This window comes from Spea bombifrons, chromosome 5 (assembly GCF_027358695.1).
Source record: "Spea bombifrons isolate aSpeBom1 chromosome 5, aSpeBom1.2.pri, whole genome shotgun sequence".
Classification (NCBI taxonomy): Eukaryota; Metazoa; Chordata; class Amphibia; order Anura; family Pelobatidae; genus Spea; species Spea bombifrons.
The window spans coordinates 47,031,224-47,058,299 of NC_071091.1; the positions used below are offsets into that span (position 1 = coordinate 47,031,224).

General features: G+C 42.4%; 1 protein-coding gene across 1 annotated transcript in view; it reads right to left on the bottom strand.

Annotated features, from left to right (window-relative positions):
* FHOD3 (formin homology 2 domain containing 3) overlaps window positions 1-27,076 on the bottom strand; it is a 267,638-nt gene that overhangs the window by 91,047 nt on the left and 149,515 nt on the right. Inside the window, exons 14-16 of the mRNA XM_053466092.1 lie at window positions 17,209-17,475; window positions 15,652-16,466; window positions 4,910-5,068 (exon numbers count right to left, since the gene is read on the bottom strand). Of these exons, the coding sequence (XP_053322067.1) occupies window positions 4,910-5,068; window positions 15,652-16,466; window positions 17,209-17,475 (1,241 nt within the window). The remainder of the gene's footprint in view (window positions 1-4,909; window positions 5,069-15,651; window positions 16,467-17,208; window positions 17,476-27,076) is intronic.

Below are 27,076 nucleotides of genomic sequence, written 5' to 3' on the forward strand. Positions count from 1 at the left end.
AATTGTGTATATAAAAACAGGGTAGAAAAGGGACCTTAGCTTTAATGGGACCTTACTCACCTCACATAAATCACTCCCAACACACCTATCACACAAAACACCTCACTCCTCATCAATGACTAATGTGGCCGTTAATACGTATTAAGATCTGTAAAGCTTTGCTGTTTCACACGCGTAACCATGAAACGGGGGGTGAGAGTGGCTGCAGGTGGTCAGACTGCTGTGATGTAATACATCTGTTTCTAGGCAGCTGTAGTATTTCATTAAACTTTTAAAGTGTCAGGGTTCATTAAGGAGGAAAATTAAATGACGGGTTTCTTTTACTTCACTCAACATGATGTAGAACTAATTAGGATACTTTAAGAGGCCCCCTAGAAAGAACAGCACCTTTAATACATTTTGGCAAGTATAGGTTCCAGATTAAAGTTTTTGTATATGATAAATTGTAATCACATCTTTCACACGTTTATGCTGTACTTTCTGAGTGCAAAAGAAAATCTACATTTTTGAGAGATAAGAGGACTATGATTTGAATGTTGTTTAGAATTGGCAAAGCAGTATATGTCAATCAGGACGCAAGAACTCTGTCCCCTAAAAGTATCATACAACTACACCTCAAGGGATTATTTTTAGTGACACAGATGCTGACTATTCAGAGCACAAAACTTATTCAACGGTATCTAATAAGGATTTGACTGTTACATAATAATTACAATCACCAGAGATAAAATGTTTGAAACAGGTGCAAAGCCAAAAAACAAGCATTGTTAACATTTCTTCTGTTCTTTCAAATGAAGAATTTAAGGCACTTTTAAGGTGTAGCATTTTCGCCATCTCGACATTTTACATAATTATTTTGTATAATTAATCAGGTTAACCCTTTCACTCAGGGCCGGCCCAAGACTTAATGCCGCCTGGGGCGAAGTTAAAATGGCGCCCCCCCTCCCCGCCGACGCCGGGGGGGGCAGCATTTTAAACTTCGCCGACGCAATTATCTACCCTAACCCCCCCGGTACTTACCTTTAAACAGTCCTGTGGCGAGTCTCCTTGCTCTGACACGGTGCCGGCTTGTAATGCTGAGCGCTGTAAATTGACGTCACTTCCGGCGCTCAGCATTACAAGCCGGCACCGTGGCAGAGCACGGAGACTCGCCGCAGAGGAGAGAGAGGGGCGCCGAGCGGGTAAGCGAAAACCACTCGGCGCCCCTCTCTCTCCTCCGCTTAAAAAAAAAGCACTTTGCCGCCCCTTCAAAAGTGCCGCCTGGGGCAATTGCCACAGTCGGCTCCATTGTAGGGCCGGCCCTGCTTTCACTTTGCAAAATATGTTACCAAAATGTAGTTTAAAGTTCTGTATGCACTTGAAAGCTTAAAACATTTTACTTCAGAAACTAAGCCTCCAATTGTTGCAGTCTATACAGTGTGTGTATATATATATATATATATATATATATATATATATACCGTATTTGCTCGATTATAAGACAAGGTTTTTTTCAGAGCAAATGCTCTGAAAAATACCCCTCGTCTTCTAATCGGGGTCGTCTTCTAATCAGACCTCAAATAGAGGTCTGATTAGGAGACTAAGATCCAGATCCCCCGCACCGCTGCAGGGGACCTGGATCCTCCTCTCTCACCCCCCCCCATCATACACACACTTACCGGTGCTTCCTGCTGTGTTGCTGGGGCAGCGGGTTGACGTCTACGCGATCCGCGTAGACAACGTCCGCTGCAGCCGGAAGGAGGTGTGGCTAGCAGCGGGGGTTGTCTGCGTCCGTCGCGTAGACCTTCCCCGACTGTCAGAGATCAGAGCTCCCCGCACCGGGGCCGCACCGGTGCAGGGAACTCTGATCTCTGACAGCCGGGGAAAGTATATGCGACGGACGCATACAAACCCCCACTGCCAACTCCACCTCCTTCCGGCTGCAGCAGAAGTAGACGTCAACCCGCTGCCCCGGCTGGAAGCACCGGTAAGAGAGGGCTGAGAGGGGAGAGATGGGTGAGAGAGAGAGAGAGAGAGAGAGAGAGAGTGTGTGTGTGTGTGTGTGTGTGTGTTAGTTAAATGGGGGTATAGGGTGTGTGTGTGTGTGTGTTAAATGGGGGCATAAGGCATTTCTGGAGTGGCGTTAAGGGGGCATTTAATAGAGCACTCTGCCTCCTGAAATGCCTTATACCTCCCTATATGGCACTCTGCCCCATAATATGCCTTTTAACCCCCTAAATGCCAGAGTGGCATATAGGGGTATAAGGCATTTCTGGAGGCAGAGTGCTCTATACAATGCCTTTTAACTCCCTTAATGCCACTCTGCCTCCTGAAATGCCTTATACCTCCCTATATGCCACTCTGCCCCATAATATGCATTTTAACCCCCTAAATGCCAGAATGGGATATAGGGGTATAAGCCATTTCTGGAGGCAGAGTGGCACATAGGGGGTCAAAAGGCATACCATGGGGCACAGTGGCATATAGAGGGTTAAAAGGCATATCATGGGCCACAGTGCCATATTGGAGTGGCAAGCCTGGGGGCAGATGTGCGTAACTGGGGGACAGGTTGGAAAATACAAGAAATAAAAACAAAAAAAATATTTTTCTCAATCATAGCTTTTATTAAAAAAAAATAGTTTACATGAATTAACATTTACTGGTAAAACTTTTTTCCTTTGGGGTCGTCTTATATTCAGGCTTTTTCTTTTTTTTCCTAAGTTAATATTCAGATTTTGGGGGGTCGTCTTATAATCAGGGTCGTCTTATAATCGAGCAAATACGGTATATATATATATATATATAAGACGAGGCTTTTTTCAGAGCAAATCAGTCAGTCAAATAGGTCTGACTATGAGACGACTAAGATCCAGATCCCCCGCAGCTGCAGGGGACCTGGATGCTCCTGTCCCCCCCCCCGCGCCCCACTTACCGGTACTTCTGAGTCCCCGGTGTGTAGCTGGGGCAGCATGTAGATGTCTACGCGATTCGCGTAGACAACTTCCGCTGCAGCAGGAAGGAGGTGTGGCTAGCAGCGGGGGTTGTCTGCGTCCATCGCGCAGACCTTCCCCGGCTGTCAGAGAACTGCGTGATGGACGCAGACAACCCCCGCTGCCAGCCACGCCTCCTTCCGGCTGCAGCGTAAGTGCGTGGGATCTACACGCTGCCCCGGCTACATGACAGGGAAGTCAGAAGCACCGGTAAGTTTGGAGGTGGGAGGAGGGGGGGGGAGTGTTAAATGGGGGGCATAAGGTATTTCTGGAGGCAGAGTGCTCTGTGAAATGCCTTTTAACCCCCTTAATGCCACACTGCCTCCAGAAATGCCTTTTTAACCCTCTATACGCCACTTTGCCTCCTGAATGCCTTAAACCTCCCTATATGCCATTCTTCCCCATAATATGCCTTTTAACCCTCTAAATGCCAGTGACATATAGGGGTATGAGGCATTTCTGGAGGCAGAGTGGCACATAGGGGGTCAAAAGGCATATCATGGGGCACAGTGACATATAGGGTTAAAAGGCATATCATGGGGCACAGTGGCATTTAGAGGGTTAAAAGGCATATCATGGGGCACAGTGGCATATAGGGGGTATAAGGCATTTCTGGGGCAGATGTGCATAACTGGGGGGCAGGTTGGAAAATAGAAGGAAATAAAATCAAAATATTTTTCTGAATCATAGCTTTTATTAAAAAAAAATAGTTTAGATGAATTAACATTTACTGGTAAAACTTTTTTCCTATAGGGTCGTCTTATATTCAGGCTTTTTCTTTTTTTCCTAAATTAATATTCAGATTTGGGCGGTCGTCTTATAATCGAGCAAATACGGTATATATTAGATATTACAGTCTATATATTATTTTAGCAATTACAGATGTCATACTCGATTCAAAAAACTATTGAACATTCACTTACATAATTATCTACTGTTACTGACACCACAGTAGATACGCTTTCTTCTTTGAAGACTAATAACAACTTTGTTTTTTGGTTTTTGTAATGCAGACATCCATACTATTGGAGCTAACCCATAAGACAATTTGAGAATAGTGATGTCTATTCCAAGCTTGACTCTAATCCAGTACATGTTTTCTCCAATAAACTGATTTTACTAATAGATGATGGCATAGATCAAAGGACACACCACCAAGGAGGACTATTATCTCTGGTATAAGATCACTCGTTGAACTGAGTGGGTTTCATTTACAGTCCCTAGTAACTTCCTTGTCATCATCGTTCAAAAAAAATACAAACATTTTGTAGCAGATTACTTAAAATGTTAATTGGTGTACCAAATATAGTTGTCTACTTTTTTAATTTTCTACTTTCACATAACTATTTAAAGTTTCAATGGGTTGCTCAATGGGTGCTAAGTTATCAAGTGGTATTTAATTGGTATATGATATACAGAAACAAAGAAAATACTTTCCTTCATATAAATGACACCATTTTAATAGGTAAAACAAATGTAAAATATGATTCCCATCTCCTTCCTACATCCTCACATAGGATGGCCATGAAAGAGGAAAATGTACTTTAACCCCTTAAGGACAATGGGCGGTCCCTAAACCCATTGAAAACAATGCATTTTGAGCCCGTACATGTACGGGCTTTGTCATTAAGGGGTTAAGAAACAGGGATAAATAATCTAAGCCCTGTCAATAGAAAGTTAAAATGGCTGCTTTCAGTGCTATACACAGAGTTTCTAAACCTTACATACTAAATTGTTAATCTAATGTAACCACATAGTTGGCCTAGGCAAGAATTCACCGCTGCCCCATGCATCCTCATCTAAAAGATGTGGCTCTAAATGGGGGATTTTCAGTGGTGGCTTACTGATATTTCTTTCACTAAGGGGTGTATTCGTACATGCACATGTACTTTCTAACACAAATATTAGAGTATATAAATTATGTTATCAATTGTACTTACATCAATTCCCTCTTTATTTAATGCATATTCATCAAAATTCAAAATTGCCATCTTAATAGTCCTTGGTGGAGGTAAAACAGTAAGTCCGATATTTATTGCATTACTTCTTTTGGAATCCAATACAGTGATCTCCTGTCTTTTTCCATCAGCAGCAATTTTCTTGAAAACATGAAAAATAAATAAGTAATTTACAACGTTCATGAAACTTTCCTTATGCAGTAATGGCAAGTAAGGACATGTTCAGTTCTTCTGATCCCACTACAATAACACAGACTCAAATACAGTTGTGGCCAAAGGTTTTGAGAATGACACAAATATAAAATTTGTCTGCTGCCTCAGTTTAGATGATGGCAATTTGCAGTATGTTATTGAGAGTGATCAGATGAATTGCAATCAATTTCAAAGTCCCTCTTTGCCATGAAAATGAACTTAATCTAAAAAAAACATTTCCATTGCATTTCAGCCCTGCCCCAAAAGGACCAACGGACATCCGGTCAGTGATTCTCTTGTTAACACAGGTGAGACTGTTGACATGGACAAGGCTGGAGATCAGTTATGCTGACTGAATTAGAATGACTGACTGGAAGCTTTAAAAGAAGGGTAGTGCTTGAAATAATTGGTTTTCCTCTGTTAACCATGGTTACCTACAAGGAAACTGTCAGGCTAGTCGGGTGAAGTAAACAACAATGGAGTCCAGAATGCAGGACCAGGAACCGGAGCGATGTGTTAAGTAGACAAGACCCAATAATCAGCGTCGGTTAGCAAGCCAAGGGTCGGTACACAGGAGGATGGAGAGGAAAGCAAAGTCCAGTAACTAGCTGAGGTCGGTACACAGAAGGATCAGGAAGCCATTTAGATGCCAAGGTCAGGTGCAGGAGCAGAAGAAGTCAGTATAAGCCAGGTCTGGTACACAGGAAGCAATCAGGATAACTAATACAGCGAACGTAGCAATACTAGACACAATAACTGAGCAATGCTCAGTGCTCGGTTTTAAAATTTCTGCCCATGACGTCACTCGAGCGTGTCACCGCCGGCTCCTCTTCGGGAACAATAAAGTTGCGTGAGAGAAGGCGCGCACGCTCTCTAGCTACAGCCATGGAGGAGAGGTCCTGACGCAACACTGGACTCGGTACCCAGCTGCGGGATTGGGGCATCACTAGTGCAGAGCTTGCTCAGGAATGGCAGCTGGCACATGTGAGTGCATCTGAACGCACACTTTGGCGAAGACTTTTGAGGGATGACCTGGTGTCAAGAAGGGCAGCAAAGAAGCCACTTCTCTCCAGGACAAACTGATATTCTGCAAAAGGTACAGAGATTGGACTGCTGAGGACTAGGGTAAAGTCATTTTCTCATACGAATAATGTAATGCAGATTTAGTTGTCAATAAAAGCCTTTGACACTTATGAAATGCTTGTAATTATACTTCAGTATACCATAGTAACTTCTGACAAAAATATCTAAGAACACTGAAGAAGCAAACTTTGTGAAGACAAATACTCTTTCTCAAAACGTTTGGCCACGATTGTATATAGGATTCTAGTCATAAAATAATTATACTGCAAGATGACGTGTATATTCATGTCCTAATAAAAACATCTAAAGTCAATCTGAAATTATCGTCCCTTGCAAAATTATCAATTGTGGTCTCTAAGTGTTTTGGTCCATTGGTCACAATAGTAATAAGATCACCTTTGCATTGAAAGATAAATGGTTTTTAGAAATAATCACTATGTCTCTCCCACCTAACTACTGCACATTAGAAAAATGCTTAAAAAGTATTAAATATTTCACATTCTAGAACACCATAGGACGCTACAAGAGCGTTCCCCTATAATAGCTAACACTATCCCCTCTTATACACAAATCTATTCCCTACGGATTTAAAGTTCAGAGCTTGTTTTGCGGAATCCCGTGACCAGAACAGTTAGGGGAGACCCTTAAAAGCACTTAGATCATTCTCCCTCTATCATAGAGGCTAAGACTATGCAGGATAATAAGTGTGGGCGATATTGTGGGAGGAATCAATATCAATGAGCAACAAACAAACTTCATGGGTTATCTACAAAAGTTTTTGTTTATTTGTTTTAGTGTTACTGTTCATTCATTTTTAAATGGAAGAGGGAAAAGCTGCTTTCACCCATAGGTAATCCTTAATGGCCCGCATTCAGGAGACAAAGACTGTGCTGTTTATAAAAATGTACCAATGCTTATTTGTAAACTGTATATTTTATCCAGTTATATCATGCTATGGATTTTCTGTAATATCCATGTACAATGATATGTCAATGCAAGAAAGCAACTGTGATAGAAAGAACATTTAAGTATTAAAAAAAAAAGATTCCCTGTAATAACCTAACGTTATTTTTTCATGGAAGAGCAACTTCAGCATCAGTCACCCCAAAAGCCATGCTGCTTGTAGCTCCATCTATCTGAAGACCACTCGGTCACCCATATGTTTAGTCAAGCCCTGAGTAGTGGCAAAGATGACTTAAAAGAAAAGTTATTGCATCTTGCAAAAGAACATTGACGAGGAGATGGGTGGGTTTGAAAAAGCATATTAGGTGCAGGATTAGAATGTATGTTTTTAGAAACACAAAGAAAATGTTTTGCTACAACCTTAATCTTAAAAATTAAATTTTGAAAATACTCTGGGTTTGAAGAAGAGATATCAGATGCATCATTGGAATCTGCATCCTCCTTTGTTACTAATGCTGCAGACAACGCAACGGGCAGTGGCTGCTGGAACCAAGCTCGGCAAACGGATTGAACGCAGGTGCTACCCCTGACTGACCTACGTGGGACACCGAGTAGGTACTATCAACCTGGTTTGCCACAACCTTAGCGGCCTCTCTCACCTCATCCAGTGTGTCCCTCGCTGCCCATGATCCATCGCTGACGCCAGCAGTTACCGGGATCCACACTTGCATCTCAGCCTTTAGTGTCACTGGGAGAACGGTGAGGTGGGCCTAACCACGTGTCCGGCAAGTACTCTGCGTTTTTGTTTCGTCCGTCTGTCCCCTACTTTTCGTTTATATATTGCAACCTGGTATTAGTTAGAAGAGGGTACGGGTGGGTCTTAGGTTGGGTGGATGGGTTTTGGTTTTGGGCTCTGCCTCATACGGATTGCCTCAACATACTGCTCCATTCAGTCGATCTGCACCTTCCACTACTTTTCTGGAAACGGGACTCTATGCCAACTGTCTGTTGCTGCACTTTGTCTTTAGTTAGATGGGGGCTATGGGTGGGTTGTAGTTAGGTTGGGTGGTGGGTTGGGATTCTTTTTTATTTTTTTATTTATTTGGTTCAGGTTTGGTTGGGTGGCTTGGCCCAATTTGAAAGTGGTGTGAGTCACATGTAGAGGAGAGTTACATTAAGCTTCAAGTGCACAGGGCCATAAATCAACGCGACTATGCCTGGCTTCTTTGACATTTCTGCCACTTAGTTAGTTCGTGGGTTAGGTTGGGCACTAGTAAGGTGGGGAGGCAGGGTATGGGCTTCTTTATTCACTTTTGGGGTTTATGTTTGTTTCCTCTTATTCTCCGATGTTGTTGTGATATGCTCACTGTTTATGTGGTATTTCTGTACGTGTATATATGCTTGGGTGTCTGATCCTATCACAAGATCTGTGCACAGATTGTAGTTTTGTGTCTTACCCCCTTGTGCTATCCTATTCTTTCGTACTCTTGGGGGTGAGTTCCTCACAGCCCCTTGTCTAGACATGGAAAAATATATGGATCCACCACCTAAATCATCCACCAGACAAAGAAAGGCAAGAGATAAATCCACAGCGACCTTCAAACCGGTGCCACCTCCTGGGTCAGGCTCTACTGTAGCGAAAGGGCACTCCGTGTCCAACGCCTCCTCAAAAGATCCACTGACGGCTCAAGACCTTATTGGTATCATATCTCTACTCTTGGATGCAAAGCTTGAAAAACTGTCTGATTCCATCAATGCCGTTCTCGCTGAGTTGGTCTCTCAGGGAGAGAGAATCACTACTCTGGAATCCAGGGTATCTGACATAGAAGATGGGAACGTCTCCATGTCTGCATCCCTCCGCTCACAGGATCATCTAATCACATCATTACAAGACCGTATTGATGATCTTGAAAACCGTAGTAGACACAATAACTTGCGTCTGGTTGGCCTGCTTGAGGAGGTTAAGGGCACAGCGATAACGTAACGGCTTCCCAAGTCTTTGGGCCTGGTGCTTCCTCAGGGTGAATTGATCATCGAAAGAGTATCAGGATTACCCATGAGGGGCAGGCCTACTTTTTTGACACCCTTATGGCGGCCAGAAAATTTCTTCGTGCTGGATCCAGATCTCCTACCTCTCCGGATGATAGTTCGGCGGTGCCTGAGGCCTCCCCCTCCTCCTTCTCGCTCTCGTCCTGTTCCCTGCCTCGCTCCTCTCCGCCTGTCTCCCCTAGGACTCGAGATCTCTGAAAGCCATTGGTATTTGGTTATGTATCTTCCGGTTCACCTTTCTTGGTCATTGTACAATGTTTTGTTGGTTCTTGATTATTCTTATTTTTTTGGTTACTCTGTTGTGTTTCTAGGCACAAAATTGAATGTGCCGAGTTTTGGTTTATACAAAAAAACAAAAAATGGGAGAAGCATAGCACTTTACAACTGGTGATGTACGGTTTTATTCTCTACATAGTCCGTTGGGCATTTAGGGGGGCTGACTGGGACCCCCCTGGGCCGCAATGTCCAGGTTCATTCTCTGTCTTATCTTTTCCTCAGCGGGACATCGGGTGACCTCCTGGCCCCATTGTTATTGTGGTTATGGTACAATCTGATAGTGGATGTGATGCGCCTTCTTCATTATGTATTGTATCATGGAATGTTGAAGGTTTAAATACACCTGTTAAGTGTAAAAAGGTACTTACCCATCTCAAACGAATGCATCCAGACGTTATTTATCTCCAGGAAACCCATTGAGATTAATGACCCGGAGGGACGCCACGTTATTCTTAAGGTTAAACTGTTTAACAAATCTTTCACCTTTGTCAATATATACGACCCCAATTCTGATCAGCCCGCTTTTCTGACCAAAGTTTAATCACTGCTGCTGGAGATTTCGGCCCCCAACGTCATTTTGGGGGGTGACTTCAATTTAGTGGCCAACGTTTCTCTAGATGTGTCCGGCCCTTCCTCTCGACCTGTCGGGCTCTCCTCCCTACCCGTGTTGGATCACCTTCGTTTGCGGGATGCTTGGAGGTTTCTTAACCCGACGGATAAACAATACACGTTTTACTCTCATTCCCATAACTCCTTCTCCAGGCTGGACTACCTGTTCATACCGGTGTCGTTTTTACACAGGTTGAAGGGTGCCCACATAGGTCAAATAGTAATCTCTGACCATGCCTGTGAAGAACCATGTCTGATCTTCACTGTTATTATTATTATATTTATTTGTACCTTGTTTGAATGTGGCTGCAGCTCCAGCCTTCAAAGAGACGATCCTATAATCTGGCTGGGGCTCAGATCTTCACTGTTATTATTATTATATTTATTTGTACCTTGTTTGAATGTGGCTGCAGCTCCAGCCTTCAAAGAGACGATCCTATAATCTGGCTGGGGCTCTTAATCAACCAGCACAGCCCTGTCTGCCCAGATGGCACCCGCACTACAGGGGGGATAACACAGGTGGGGGAAACCCATTGTATCCCTTAATCCCCTCACCTGATACATCCCCTGTATACTGAGGGGATTTGTGAGGGGATGTGGCTGATAGGATTGGGGGTTGGGTTCGGTGCACAGTGAATGGAGATTGTATATAATTCTGTGTGTTTGTAATAAAGAGAGTTCTGTTTTTAACCTCAAAGCATGAAGTCCTGTCTCATGATTGAGGGAAGTGCTGGTCTGTGACTGCTTTCTTCGGACAGCCACAGCGTGTCCGCTTACTGGGAGAGGGAAGGAGCTGACGGGCGGATGTGTCCAGTCTGGGGCACAGGACTAGGAGTGTGTTGTAGCCGCCTGGAGCCTTGTCTTCCTCAGATGAGGAACCATGGATATCCCCACTGAGCTCTGGGGTGGAGCCAACGGGAGTGCGTATCGCATGTTGCTTCCCTTTAGAGGTGCCAACATAATGCCCTTACGCGGGTGTTTGCACACTGAGCCCACTGGATCAATATTCTCAGAGTCAAAACAGGGTTCACCCACCGTATTGACTGCACCAGAATCCTCTGGTATTGCAGTAGCTTCGGATGGAATCATCAGATAGGAGCCTGTAGCCTGGGTATCCCAGGCCATGTCGCCCATCCTGCGAGAGGTAAGGAGGTCTGGATTGTCTGAATCTAGGTCAGAGTCAGGAGAATCGCCTCGCCACTCGTCTAGGAGTGCGTTGTAGGTGCCTGGAGCTGCGTCTTCCTCAGATGAGGAACCATGGATATCCCCACTGAGCTCTGGGGCAGAGCCAACGGGAGTGCGTACGCACGTCGCTTCCCTTTAGAGGTGCCAACATAATGCCCTTGCGCAGGCGTTTGCTCACTGAGCCCTCTGGATCAATATCTGAATAGGGAGTGTCACCCCGAACAGCCCTGGGAGGTCGACGGGGGATGGAAAAGTAAAAGGCAATTGCTTAAGAGAGAGAAGGAACCTAATGTGGATCCAGCACCATGAGGGAGGAGGGCAGAGAAGAGGAGGGCAAAGAGCGAGGGAAGCTGCTCATTGCTACAGACAGGTAAGGGAAAACCTGTTAGAGAAAAAATAAAAGGGAAAATAAAGCGAGAGACGCACAAGAAGAGGGTTTTAGGGCCTAAAGGGAAGGCCCAGGGAGCAGAGATAGGAAAGAATAGGGAACAAATAGAGGTGATGTAATTGCAATAATAATATCATCAAAATAAAGATAATAATGAAAATCTATAATAGAAACAATCAATATAGGAAAATTGAATGGATAGCTGATCTGACCTGTTGGTGGTAGCAGCAAAGAAGAGGAGGAGGAGTATCTGTTTTCAGGCTTTATAGTCCCTGTATTATGTTGATTGGTTATATATTTTGATTTTCATGTTTGTCTCTTTGCTGCTATGGGTGGTAGAGTAAAGATGTTATGCAAATTATGAAGCCTCCTGTCTTGCTATAAAATTATTGTTTTTCATTTAGTTGCATGATAATGCTTCACACTAATAGTTGCCAAATACCGTATTTGCTCGATTATAAGACGACCCTGATTATAAGACGACCCCCCAAAATCTGAATATTAACTTAGGAAAAAAAGAAAAAGCCTGAATATAAGACGACCCTAAAGGAAAAAAGTTTTACCAGTAAATGTTAATTCATGTAAACTATTTTTTTTAATAAAAGCTATGATTGAGAAAAATATTTTTTTTTGTTTTTATTTCTTGTATTTTCCAACCTGTCCCCCAGTTACGCACATCTGCCCCCAGGCTTGCCACACCAATATGGCACTGTGGCCCATGATATGCCTTTTAACCCTCTATATGCCACTGTGCCCCATGGTATGCCTTTTGACCCCCTATGTGCCACTCTGCCTCCAGAAATGCCTTATACCCCTATATCCCATTCTGGCATTTAGGGGGTTAAAATGCATATTATGGGGCAGAGTGGCATATAGGGAGGTATAAGGCATTCCAGGAGGCAGAGTGGCATTAAGGGAGTTAAAAGGCATTATATAGAGCACTCTGCCTCCAGAAATGCCTTATACCCCTATATGCCACTCTGGCATTTAGGGGGTTAAAAGGCATATTATGGGGCAGAGTGGCATATAGGGAGGTATAAGGCATTTCAGGAGGCAGAGTGCTCTATTAAATCCCCCCTTAACGCCACTCTGCCTCCTGAAATGCCTTATACCTCCCTATATGCCACTCTGCCCCATAATATGCCTTTTAACCCCCTAAGTGCCAGAGTGGCATATAGGGGTGTAAGGCATTCCAGAAATGACACACACACACACACACACACACACTTACTTACTTACCGGTGCTTCCAATTTCCTGCTGTATTGCCGGGGCAGCGGGTTGACGTCTCATTCCGCGGCAGCCGGAAAGAGGTGGAGTTGGCAGCGGGGGTTTGTATGCGTCCGTCGCAAATACCTTCCCCGGCTGTCAGAGATCAGGAACTCTGGAACTCTGATCTCTGACAGTCGGGGAAGGTATTTGCGACGGACGCATACAAACCCCCGCTGCCAACTTCACCTCCGGAAGCACCGGTAAGTGGGGGGGGGGCGACGACAGGAGGATCCAGGTCCCCTGCAGCGGTGCGGGGGATCTGGATCTTAGTCTCCTAATCAGACCTCTATTTGAGGTCTGATTAGAAGACGACCCCGATTATAAGACGAGGGGTATTTTTCAGAGCATTTGCTCTGAAAAAAACCTCGTCTTATAATCGAGCAAATACGGTAATTGTGCACACATAGATATTCTATTTAATTCTATCTAATAATTTGTATTATTTGAGCCTGAGACTAGCTTAGCGCACCGACACTTTTTCTTTTCCCTGTTTGCACATATTTGAGGTTGTTGGCTCCTCATCAGTCTGGTTGCAGCTTGCTGTCCAGGGGTTAATGGGGAGGAGGTTTAATTGCACCTCCCCCAACACATTAATAAGGTTTTGGTAGCAGTATAAACTGCTTTGTGTGCCCACTATGTAGGAGGTGAGAGTAGGTTCTCACCCTATTGAGAGTGTACCTTGACGTGGCGGGTGAGCTTAATTATGCTTTGGCCAATTCATATAACCAAAACCTCTCATTTATATTATGTTTATATATTTGTTGCCAACTTTATTAGGGTAAGAAGCGCAGACAGTTTTTGTTTCTTGTACACATAGATATTCTCCTAAGAAAACCAAAACCTCACTTTTACCTACAGGTTTAAGGTTTCTTAACATTTTGGTTTGATGGAGAGCACTGTAGTAAAATAACTCCTCCTCCTTGCCTAATAATTGTGCACACAGTGTCTGTGTGTGTGTTATATATATATATATATATATATATATATATACCGTATTGGCTCGGATATAGGACGCACCCGAATATAGGCCGCACCCTAAAAGTTAGGTGCTTTTTTAAAGAAAAACATTTTTTAGTAAAAAAAAAAAAAAGATATGCTGCCACTCTGCCCCCCCGAGATATGTTGCCACTCTATCCCCCCCTGAGATATGCACTCTGCCCCCGAGATGTGCCCCCCCCGAGATATGCTGCCACTCTATCCCCCCCTGAGATATGCTGCCACTCTGCCCCCAAGAGCCCCCCCCCACTAGACTTACCGGTGCAGACTCCCCGGGTTCTTGCAGGGCTGGCGGGGGACAGCTACGCAGTACGCGTATTTAAATTCCGGTGCTGGCACTTCCGCCGTGTGAAGTGCCGGCAAGGAAGATTGTTAGCGTACATCGCACAGACGTTCACCGGCTGCGGCGATGCAAGCGTTAACAACCTCTCGCTGCTGGCACGTCTGCACGATGTGCTTTAACAATCTCCCTTGCCGGGACTCCCCCCGTGGGAATTCCCGGCAAGGGAGATTGTTAAAGCACATCGTGCAGATGTTTACGTGCGCATCGCCGCTGCCGGTGAACGTCTGCACGATGCGCTTAGACAACCTCCCGTGCCGGAACTCCCCCCATTGAAAGAGCTGGCAGGGGAGGCTGTCTGAGCGTATCGGAGAGTAGGATGCTGGTCCCCTGCACCGATGCGGGAGATCTGTATCCTAACCCTGCTGCCTGCCCGGCACCCGGAACTGCATTTCCCGGGCGTCGGGCGCTAGACCCCGAATATAGGCCGCACCCCCACTTTAAAGACTTAAATTGGGGGAAAAAAGTGCGGCCTATATTTGAGCCAATACGGTATATATATATATATATATATATATATATATATACACACACACAAGGGATCCATGTATGAAGTGGATGTAGAGGCAAAAGGTGATCATTGTTGACCTTATTAGCATGTACCTACCCAGAATCCCTTTTGGTTGTGGCAGCACCATGAGATTTCTGAGGGAAAAAACAAGCCTTCTGGCTTCTCCGGTGTCTGTAGATGAGTGTTTAATAATGCTTCTACTACCCCCTTAATTTTAAGTGGAAGGGTCTTCCATCACCTTTACCCACCATAACTTTTGTTACTGGCATTTCTCGTGCTTCCCCAAGCCTCAAGTATTAAGCCAGTATCGCAACCTCATGTTGACGAGTCCCATTAAGGACGAAGGTATAATTAGTTAGTCACTGTGTTTAGGAAAACTGTTACGGATACATATATTGATCCATTAAATATTCTCAACTGTGGAGGGAAAAACATAACTGAAGAGTCCATTGTAACAAAAAGATAAGAGGCTCGTTCAAGCTCAGCTTCAGTAAAACATGTAGTTAAATTATGGTTTACAGTCTTATAGTCGTTAATGTCCTCCATTTTATAACTAATGTTACTTTGTAATTTTGTGTTTCAATGTTTAAAAAAACAATGATTTGATTTTTTTATTTACTTAATTGATTTAGGACCAACTGCATTCAAACAGTGTTGTATAAAAGGCCAGTCCTAACCTCTTTTTCTTCCCAAGAATCTATGAAACATACCTTGTGTGCTTAACTTACCTAGTCTTAGTACCGCCTCCATCTTTTAAAACTTTTAACTTCCAAAAGATAGATCAGACAAGAGGATGTACAATATTCTTAATCAAATTTAGAATGCATTCAATTTTTTTTTATTTAGTTTACAAAATTGGTGAAAACCATAGCATATAAAAAGTATGTCAAATGTATATAGTGTGTTTTATATAGTACTGTACCTTGGAGGAAGAGATTTCTTTGGATCTAGATTCAAAAAGGTGCTCAAGTTTTGCGGTATCCAGTTTTATGGGTTGTAGAGTAGACCATATAGAATTTTTGTACCGACTGTGTTGTGAGGTTTGTGCTTCAAAAAGTCGAACCTCATTCCAAAAAAGGCGAATTGTTTTTTTTTTCTTTACAAAAAACGATTCATTTCTTGAAAGCTTTGGAGATATGAAACCTTGATTATAACATGATGGCAATGCAGGAGGAAGCACACTTGATGGTACTATACTGAAACACCCTGAAATAGGTGGGGGAGGTGGGGGTAGTAAACCAAAGCAGTTTAATGGTGGGGGTGCTGCTGGTGGACAACCTTTAGGTGACTGACTTGAATATAGCTCCATGTTTAAAACATCAATGTCATCAACATCCTCAAGGTCTGTAAAATCCATATCTTTAATTTTAAGTTCTTTTGGGCTAACTATTAACTGGTCCCATATATAGTCAAATTCTTTTCTTGTCTGCCCCAGTGTATCTCCAATAGTTTCACGTGTATTTCCTGCAGAGTCATTTGTGCAAATAAACTCCCCAGTATTTAAATATTCTTTGACTGTTTCTTTATGACTTTGGCTATTTATTGTTTCATTGTTATTTTCCATTATTGCCTTCAACTCATCTTGAAAGATGGATCTTCTTTTGTTCACAATGCAATTATCTTCAAATATTTTTTCCTCATCCTCACCGTCTTCTTCTGCACATTCATCACTGGGATCACACCGCCTAGTTGAGTGCACATCTTCCTCTTCATTGTAAGTACAATGGGCAAAAGTACCTTAAAAAAGTGCATTTTTTAATGAATTAGTTTGATTACTTGGCACAATAAAATGTTACAGCAACCTATTATATCCATACATTGCATGCTCATTTGCTATGCATATTACTGTGAAATAATGTTTGTTTTACTGGGAATATCTCTTTAAATTACAATACCCACTGTTTTGATCCAACACAACCAGTCAGTTCTGTTATACATAATACAGTAACTAATATTTGATACCTATCAGTAATACACTGTATTCTATGTCATGCTATATATTGAAGTAAATGTTTCTGTTTTATATATTGTACTGCACAGATCATATAGATATTTCATAGATTTTGGTCTTCACAATAAATTATAGTCTGTGCATTTTTTAAATCTTGTTTTCACTTACAAAGTTTAATGTGCTCTGCAAGAACTTTGGGTCAAAGATAAAATATAGGATATAACCCATATTCATTATTATTAATCAAATTTTTTCATATTTTGATAAAATACAGGTATTAGTTTTTCATATTTTGGATCATAATTTGTATCCCTGCAGAGAAGTTACCAATGTTCGTTTGTTATGTGAGGAAGGTATTAGCCTCGCAAGGGCTAATTACCCCCACACACACCATACCATGCACACGGTGGGTAAAGACGGGATCATCATTGCCTCACTTGTTTTTTAAAATATTTTTTTAAGAAGAAAGTTTGCCTGTGATATTTTTTATGTATGAACTTTAATAGACTCCGTACATATATGAATTACCTGTTTTATTTTCAATGGCCTGATAATTATTTTCTTCTCTTTTTGAAATTCCTTGTTCAGATGAAATACTAGATGACGAACAGTTGTCTTTCTCATTAGATTCTTCGTTCTGCTTTTCTTTCTCACTTAGAAAAATGTCTTCCTTTGGATATTCAATATACACTATTTTTTCTGCAACATGAAATTCTTGTTTTTCTTCCAGGTCAGTCGCAAGCTGGTTATTTTCCATAAAATACTCTTTTCCTTCGTCAGAACTTTGAGTGCTTGCTGAAACCACCCAAAAATATGTTTATATGAGTATTTACAGTAGCACAAGTATCACAATTCATCTCCATACATAGTCGTATCATCTTGGGAAATGTCAGGCATGCTGGGCATAGCTGAAAATTAATTGTACCATGACTGGCGCTTGATATGAAGTGTGGACTTCATTCCAAAGCTCTGCCAATAGAGCCCCTCACAGGGAGCTAATATATCGTTTTTTGTGTAGACAGAGGACGGAAACTGCATAGAGGAGGATGCTGGCTGGTGTGTATGTCAGAGTCTGCTACTTATTGTTGTACAGAAGGATTATGGAAGTTTAACCCCCCTTCCCAATGGGAACAGGATAAAAGGGTCTAGAATAACTGTGCAGAGAATGACACTGTTTACTCTCTGTATTCCATGTTAGAGGTATGGCTTTTTGGTCACAAGTGTTCCATAAAGACCATTTCTGACCAGACAGCTCCGGACAGTAGATGAGTGTACTAGGGTCCCACCGTTTTCTGCCAATGCTGAGCTAATGACACTGCTGAACATCTGATTGCGAAGTGAAGTGAGCATGATCATTTGATACACTAAGCTTCCTTGGCTGACCACTGCGTCTACAGTACTCAACATTGCCCATTTCTTTGTCCTTCTTCAAAAGAGCTTGGACAGAACATCTGGAAACCCCTATCAGCCTTGACATTTGTACCCGGGAGAGAACTTGTTGATAACTACCTTGTGTCTTGTTGCTATGTTGTTGCTATGTTGGTATCATTGTGTTTGACATTAAACTGTTAGTGATTGGCTGTTTCTCATCCAGTTATATTGCTCCTACACAGTTAATGTTTCAGTTAATGATCGTGGTTCAACCTACATATTAAATTATAATTAGCACCTCACAGGTATAATTGTTCCGTCATACACCTAACCATGAAAATGGTCTTAAACTCTTCCTACATTGTCCAAATACAGAATCTCACAGCAATCTGTACATAACAATGAAGATATATAAAAAAATAAGATGTTTTAATTTTCCATTTAGAACTGGCTTCTCTTATTATTTTGTATATGCATTATATTTAATTGCACTAATAGGAGATATACTGAGTAATCCTGTAAATCTGTTGCTCTGGATGCCTGTATACAAGCTTAGACCTTGCTGTTCCAATATTTTCTGGTATAAACAAATTATGGCTAACAAAAAAGGCAATAAAAAACAGCTAAAAACTGTTTAAAACCAGAGAACAATTCTCCCAACTAATCGATGATCTTACAGCTCTGGGTGGCTGTGCTGTCTGCTCAGACACCCGTGCAGACAGCAGCAGCATTTTTTTAAGATGACATACCTGGTACGTCCCGGTCTGGTGGTGATATCTGATCAGGAAGTACCAGGTACGTCCTGGTCCGGAAGGGGTTAAACCTTTTGTACACTTTGGGACCGAGGCTGTTTTAACACTTTTGCGGTGCTCGTGTTTAGATGTAATTTTCTCCTCACTCATTTAGTGTACCCACACAAATTATATATTGTTTTTTTCAGGATAAGAAGGGCTTTCTCTTCACGTACCATTTTTGATCATATTATCTAATCTCCTATAAATTTCTTTATAAAATATGATGAACCCCCCCACACATTTTCTGACTTTTACACAAAATGTCTTTTACTCATCCAAAAAAAACTAATGAAAAAAACCTGCTAAATAGATTCTACTATTTGTCCTGAGTTTAGAAATACCCATTGTTTTTATGTTTTTTTGGCTTTTTTTCTGCAAGTTATTGCACAAGTACAAGTAGCGTTTTGCTATTTTAGAACCATTTCTGCCCCATGTGCTGGCCAATGCAATTTACCCTTTCAACCCATATATTTTTTGAAAATTAGACACCTCAAGGTACCGTATTTGATTATAAGACGACCCTCCAAAATTTAAATATTAATTTAGGAAAAAAAACAAAAAGCCTGAATATAAGACTACCCTATAGGAAAAAAAAGTTTTACTAGTAAATATTAATTCATGTAAACAATTTTTTTCATATTTAATAAAAGCTATGATTGAGAAAAATATATATTTTATTTCCTTTTATTTGCCAACCTGCCCCCCCAGTTATGCACATCTGCCCCCAGGGTTGCCACTCTGCCCCAAAAAATGCCATATACCCCCTATTTGCTACTCTGCCCCATGATGTGCCTTTTAACCCTCTATATGCCACTCTGCCTCAAGAAATGTCTTATACCCTCCTATATGCCACTCTACCCCGTGATATGCCAGAGTGGCATATAGGGGGTTAAAAGGCATATCAAGGGGCAGAGTGGAATATATAGGGGGTTAAAAGGCATTTCTGGAGGTATATATATATATATATATATATCTGCTAACAGCAATCACACTCCTATCAAGCCAAGGCAGCCAGTACATGCTGGAACCTGGGGATGATAGGAGTGTGAGTACAGCCTCCCTATGCCATGATACTACCACCACCCCCCTTACACATCCATGCTATCACACACACACACTCATTCACAAACATTTAAATACTCATTCATTCCATTAATCACACACACTTGCTCAAAAACCCTCCCCCATCCCTTTACCTGAACTGTAGATCTCTCACTCGAAGACTTCTGCAGGGGCCCGGCTGTGCGAGCAACTTCTCTGGCCCTGCCCCCAGAGGAAGGAGGGGGAGGCAGAGTTATGTGACACTCTGCTAGCTTCCTGTTCTCCTGCTGCTAGTAGAAGAGACGCTGCTCGCGACCAAAGCACTGAAAAGCAGCCTGGCCCCAGCAGACATTTTTTTGAGGTCTGATTATAAGACGAGGGGTATTTTTCAGGGCATTTGCTCTGAAAAAAAACTTTGTCTTATAATCGAGCAAATACAGTATTTCAAATGCTGGTATTTTAACCCTTTCCATGCACTAATTCTACTACCACCCTTTGTCAAACTTTGTGGTAGTAATTTATTTTGTGTTTTTTTATCACTAAAATTGTGCTTCAGGTATGGATTTACAGCTCCTGGTGTATGTCACTTTCAAACAAGACCCCAATATGTGTTCAGCAATATCTCCCGAGTACAGTGATACCTCCCATGCATGGGTTTGTCGGGTTGTTTGGGAGGTAAAATGCCACATTTAGGAAGTGCGCATTTTTTAACTTGGAACTTTTACATCTGGTCCTACTGCCCCATGTCCTAATAGGGCCATCTTTGAAGCTGGTTGATTCAATTTACCACATGAAACCATATATTTTTGAAAAATAGACAACCCAAGGTATTTTAAATGCTAGTATTTTAACCATTTCCATGCATGCGATTCTACCACCAGCCTTTGCCAAAGTATGTGGTAGTAATTTTCTTTTGCATTTTTTTCACACAAATTGTACTTCGGGTCTAAATTTATAGCTCCAGGTATACGTCACTGTCACACAACATCCCAATATGTGTTCAGCAACATCTCCTGAGTACAGTGATACCCACACCCACATTTGGGAAGTGTGCTTTCTAACTTGTAACTTTTACATCTGGTCCTATTACCCCCATCTCCTAATATTTTTTTATTTTATTCTTTTTGGAGTTTTTTTTTACATTTTGCTGGAACTGGATGGTTCTTCTGATGCATAATAATTTTTAAATGTTATTTTTAAATTAACCCCTTAAGGACAATGGGCGGTCCTTAAACCTATTGAAAACAATGCATTTAGAGCCCGTACATGTACAGGCTTTGTCATTAAAGGGTTAAAAAGCTGGGCTCCATTGACTTGCATGGTTGAATGCAGTACCTGTATTCAACCTGCAAGTGGAGACAGAGTTCTCTGGCGAACTTTTCCAACTTTCTTATTTTTAAAGGACAGGCCGCCATCTTGCGAGCTGCAAAAACACTCACCCCAGTTGTCCTGGGGTGAGTGTCGGATGTCGCGACACCATTGAAGTTTAGGAGGTGATCATTGGTCAGTGTATGGCGGATGTTGACGCCCCGGGGAGGGGCCAGACATGGCCCCTGATGCCGATCTTGTTGTTGCTGAATGCCTCGACATCGAGGCATTACAGCAACACTGTTTAAACAAAGAAAGTGATCGTAGATCAGTTTCTAAGCTTGTTTAATGAAATGTCGTGCCAGGCACGTCATTGGTCGTTAAGTGACCGTTTTGGCGTGACATGCCTGACCCGTCAATGGACGTTAAGGGGTTAAACTACCAAAATAAGTGAAAATACCAGGAATGATGTTTAAAATAAGTGAAAAAACCAGGATAAATGACAGTTTCATAATGTCACAGAAAAAACATGGAAATTTCTCTTTTTGCTTTTGGAGAACATAAACCTAGGTCTTTAAGGTGTTGAATGGTATCTTCCTGGGAAAAAACACTAAGCTGAATGATGTAGGAATGATTGAAGATAACAGTTTCAGATCTTTGGTTTCCTGACCTTGGTTTGGATTTGATCATGCTGTAATCTGGTACCCTGAGCTCAGCTAGATTTTTGACTTTGTTATATTCTCGTTGCCCTACCTTGTATCTGGTCTCCACCTTACGCTGTGCGTGACATTATCAGAGGGCCATTATGAGATCTGCATCAGTAGGACAACAGGGTACTTGCGAAGACAGTCTGGACCAGATGGATCATCGCATGGACCAGTTCCCCCAGGCTCTTCAGACACTGTTACAGCGTGCTGACCCTGCGCAACAAGCCCTTCAACCTCCAGTGGTTCCTGTTCCAGCTCCTGTAGTCCATGCTACTACCCAGTCACCTTCACCTCCATGTAATGGTGGTGATCCTGCGGCATGCTGAGGCTTCCTGAACCAGTGTGAAATACACTTTAAATTGACTCCTCATGCATTTCCAACAGAATGAGCAAAGGTGGGGTACATTATCTCCCTTCTGACCGACAAGTCCATGGACTGGGCCTCTCTGCCCTGAGAGGGAAATGCTCCTGCAGTCCGTTCCTGTTTTGAGTTTATGGGAGCCTTGCATTCGGTCTTTGACCTTCCTAGGAGAAAAAACTACTCCCTTGTCATCCTTGTTAACTGTTTTTCAAGGCTCCAGAACCCTTTTAGACTATGCCATTGAATGCCGTACACTGATGGCAAAGGTTAACTAGACCAACGAGGCTTTAGTAGCTGCGTTTGTGAATGGACTCTCAAGTGTCAAGTATGAAGTCTAATAGGAGTCATTGCCTTTGTTGCCCAGATCGACCTGTGGCTCCATGAATGCCAAGCCCAGAAAGAAGAGCCCAGAGACAGGGAGACAACCTGCAATTCGCTTGGCCCCCCAGTTTGCCACGTTGGAGATTCCAGAGTAGCTGATAGGATCTGATATCTATCATATCTGAGAATTAAAGGGATAGAAGGAGACAGGAGGGATTATGCATGTACTGTGGGCAGATGGACATCTTGTCAGAGCCTTTCAAAGGAAGCGCATGCACCTAAGCAGACTTGAGGGATCTGCTATAGATGTATTGCATTTATACCCTGACCTTCTCGCTACCATTATGACTCTTCCCGTCCTTTCTATCACCACAGAGGCCGCATCTGAGAGTGGGGTTGGGGCTGCACCATTCAGAAAGGGCATCTTACAGTGATACTCTGCATCTTTGTGGCTACTTCTCCACATGCTTCACTCCAGCTGAGAGGAACAATGATGTAGGCAACAAGGAACTCTTAGCAGTCATACTCGTCTTAGAAGAATAGTGTCAACTGCTTGAAGGAGCAGAACATACAATATATTGAATATATCCTTGCCAGGCAAGATGGGCTCTTTTCTTGTCCCGGGTTCCTTTCAGTCTGACGTATCATTCAGGGTTAAAGAATGATACAATACTTGTCTCATAAGTACATCATACTGGAAGAGGAGAATCGTGAACCTGAGCCATCATTCCTGCTACCAAGATCTTAGGAGCAGTACGTCTTCAATGCTGAGCTTCCCTCATAGACTGTCTCATGAGATTGCAGTCACAGGCTCCCATGACCCTGCCTTCAGGGAAACTGTACTTTCCTACAGATCTGAGGAGAGAGAGATTCTACATGTTTCTCATAATTTCAGAACAGCAGGCCATCCAGGTATAATGCGCACTAAGCATCTTATCTCGTGGACCTTCTGGTGGCCAGACTAGAGCAAGGATACTACTGCCTATTTCAAGACCTGCATAGTTGGACTCACCTAGGCATGGACTTTATTGTTGACTTACCTAGCTCCAAGGGTCATACAGAAATCTCTATGGTCAATGACCTCTTCACAAAGGTGCATTTATACTACTTAAGAAACTACCCTACCCTTTCTTTCATAGTCTTTATCTGAGCTGTGGATCACCTACATGGATTACCCATTAAAATTGTCTCAGACAAAGGAACACAATTTGTGGCCTGGTTCTGGAGAGAGTTCACCAAGGCACTTTGTTGGACTTTTCTTCAGCATATCACCCCCAGTCTAATGGAGGTGCAGGCAGATCTAACAAACATCTCAAGCAGTATCTATGGCTATTCATTAATGACCATCAGTGACTGGGTTGACCTACAACCTTTTGCAGAATATGCTCTCAATAATGCCATGCAGGAATCAATGAGGGAGACTCCCTTCTTTTGCTTATACAGTCTTCAATCCTTCCCTGGTACCACTATCACATCTTCTATGTTAGCCCTGGAGGATCATCTCAAGGTACTTGTGCCTTAAGGTGCTGTCCGTTTCATTGGAAGGTTTCCTATTATCCATCGAGTTAACCACGTTACATATGACCTTTACATCTTTGCCTAGGACCTTTGGTATTCCGAGGGTTTTCCATGTTTCTTTGCTCAAACCTGTGGTTTGCAACAGTTTCACCGCCTCCACACCAGTTCCAAGCTTCGATTCCAGTGCAAGCAGATGAGGAGGTTGTGCAAAATATATCTGATCCCCGCAGGCAGCAAAGACGCCTCTAATACCTTGTGCACTGGAGAGGTCATGGTCCTAAGGATCAATCCTGGGTACCGGCGGCACTCCTTCCTGCCCCTTGTTGAATCCATGCGTTGAATGAATCCATGCATGGCATCCGGATAGGCCAGGCAGAAGGTCGTCTTTAAGACGGGGTCCTGTGACATTCCCGATTCCACGGAGAAGAGGGAAACCTCCATGCAACTACCATCAGTCACTGCCACCAATGCATAGACCATGTAGACCCTCCTCTAACTCTTACTAACCACAGAAACAGATGCCGAAGGCAGCAGGGAGACTTCTATCCAGCAGGCAGCAGCCGCCACAGCCACCACTGAGGAGAGGAAAACCCCCATCCAAAACGCAGCAGCTGCCGAGGAGGAGAGGGAGACACCCATCCAGCACATAGCGGCCATTACAGCCACCATGGAGGAGAGGGAGACCCCATCCAACACTCCGCAACAACTGCATGGTAGAGTGAGACCTTCTGGCTCTGCACCCCGCCCCCCCCCCAAAAAAAAGTGCCTTTATATACTCCTACTGCTTATAGCAGTAGGTTAAGGTCTTGGAACTTGCCACGCCACACTCAAGATGGCCACAGTCTGGAGTGACATCACACCATTTAGGCACCAAAACCTGTAATTGATGCTAATTAACTTCCACACTCCATAAATTCATTCAGAGCTCACATTGCTGTACCCCATAACAAATTACTCATGATCAAACGTATACTGGTACACTGCTCTATAATAATATCAAAGCCTGATCTAAAAAGGATATGTTTATTTGAAAAAGTAAGGCATTAAAACAAATACTACTTACTAGTCTACAAGGAAGAAAATACTGATTTTCACTCCATGGTCACTGATGATCACTCCAAAATGTGACAAGATGCCCAACCTCAACAAACCTAAAGCTATAGCTACTTTCTACTTTCCAAAAGCTATAACCAATACCTAAATCTCATCATCCAAATCTCCATCAGAATCAACATTAGAAGAAAGTATTATACAACCCTCAAATACAATATGTGAGATTATAAAATGGGGATATCCAACTAGGTTAATAATATACTATGTCAGGAAACCCTACATATGTACAGATCCATCTCATCCTAAAGAAAAACTAACAAAATGGGGACTCTTAGGCAACTATTTAGAAAAATACTAAATAGCCCAACATTTTGGGCATTGCAGAAAAAAAAATCGAACATATCTGTCGGGGTTTTGTAGATGGAGCTCAGGATGCAAGGCTGGAGACGTGGGAGAGTCAGAAGCGAGGTACCGGCAGGGATGAGGCGTAGGCAAAGTCGAGACTAGCAGAGGTCGGTTCAGGCAGTGTAGGTTCATAAACAATTAGGCAAGCGAAGGGTCGAATTCCAAGAAGACAAAAGCAGATAATCACTTTAGTGTATACACAGAAAGCACAGTACATCTGAGCACTGAGTATTATATATATATATATATATATATATATATATATATATATATATATATATATATATATATATAGAAAGGAGGGAGGGGTACCCCCTCTGATGTCATGATGAGCCTAATTTCAATCATCTGGGTTTTCCGCTTACTGTCCCTTTAAAAAGACATCTAGTGCGCACCACTAGAGTGCGCGCGAGAGACGGAACGAGTCCTCCGTCACTGTTGGGACGGCCCTACCCTCGTGTTCCAGCCGTCCTGAGGACCGCGGTGCAAGGAAGAAGATCGGGGCACCGCCATCACTTGGGAGCAAGCGGGTCCACTACGCCAGACACCTCATCGTGCGTTGCCATGTCGGCGGCGCATGTTGCAAGCAGGACGCGGTGCAGGAAGAAAGCGAGTACCGCGAAGGGGACCTAACAATATCTGAGAGTCAAAAGAACAAGAAGAAAAAAAAAGAGTAAGGGAAATAATTGAATATCTAGATCGCTCCTTTTCTCTCTCTCCCCTCTTCATAGGATCAATAATAGAACATACTTCCATCTCTGGGGCCCCAAAAAAAGAGGGATTGAATACTGTATCTGCCTTTCTTAACTCTTTTGGGTCACTTTAGTTTTTATTATCTATATTTAGAGATTGATTAATAAATCTAAAATAAATAAATAAATAAATAAAGCATAGATAGAACACAAAAAACATGTTTGTCTTACCTTTTTCCTACTTTTTTAGTCAATTTTGATATTTATCATTAAGGTTTAAAATATATATTTGACTATCTTATCCATACAATAACAGTGGCGTATCTACAGGGTGGTGAGTGGTGAGGCTGCCCTGGGCGCAAAAAGCATTCACATGAATTGTATGAATGAGTGAGAGAATTAATTAATGTGTGAATTAAAAGATATAATAATAAGACAGATGCACCGCCTGTTTGTTTAACCCCTTCGTGACAAAGGCTGATTTTACTTTTTGTACCCTTTGTGACAATGGCCTTTTTAACATTTCTGCGCTGCTTGTGTTTAGGTGTAATTTTCTTCTTTCCCGTTTCCTGAACCCACACACATTAGATATTGGTTTTTTTCAGGACAAGAAGGGCTTTCTTTAAATGACATTGTTTTGATTGTATCATATTATTTACTACTAAAAAAAGTATAAATATGGTGAAAAATTTAGAAAAAAATGACTAACTTTTAGTTGAAAAATCTTTTACTCATCTATAAAAGGTAATGAAAAAACCTGCTAAAAAGATTCTACTATTTGTCCTGAGTTTAGAAATACCCAATGTTTTTATGTTTTTTTGCTTT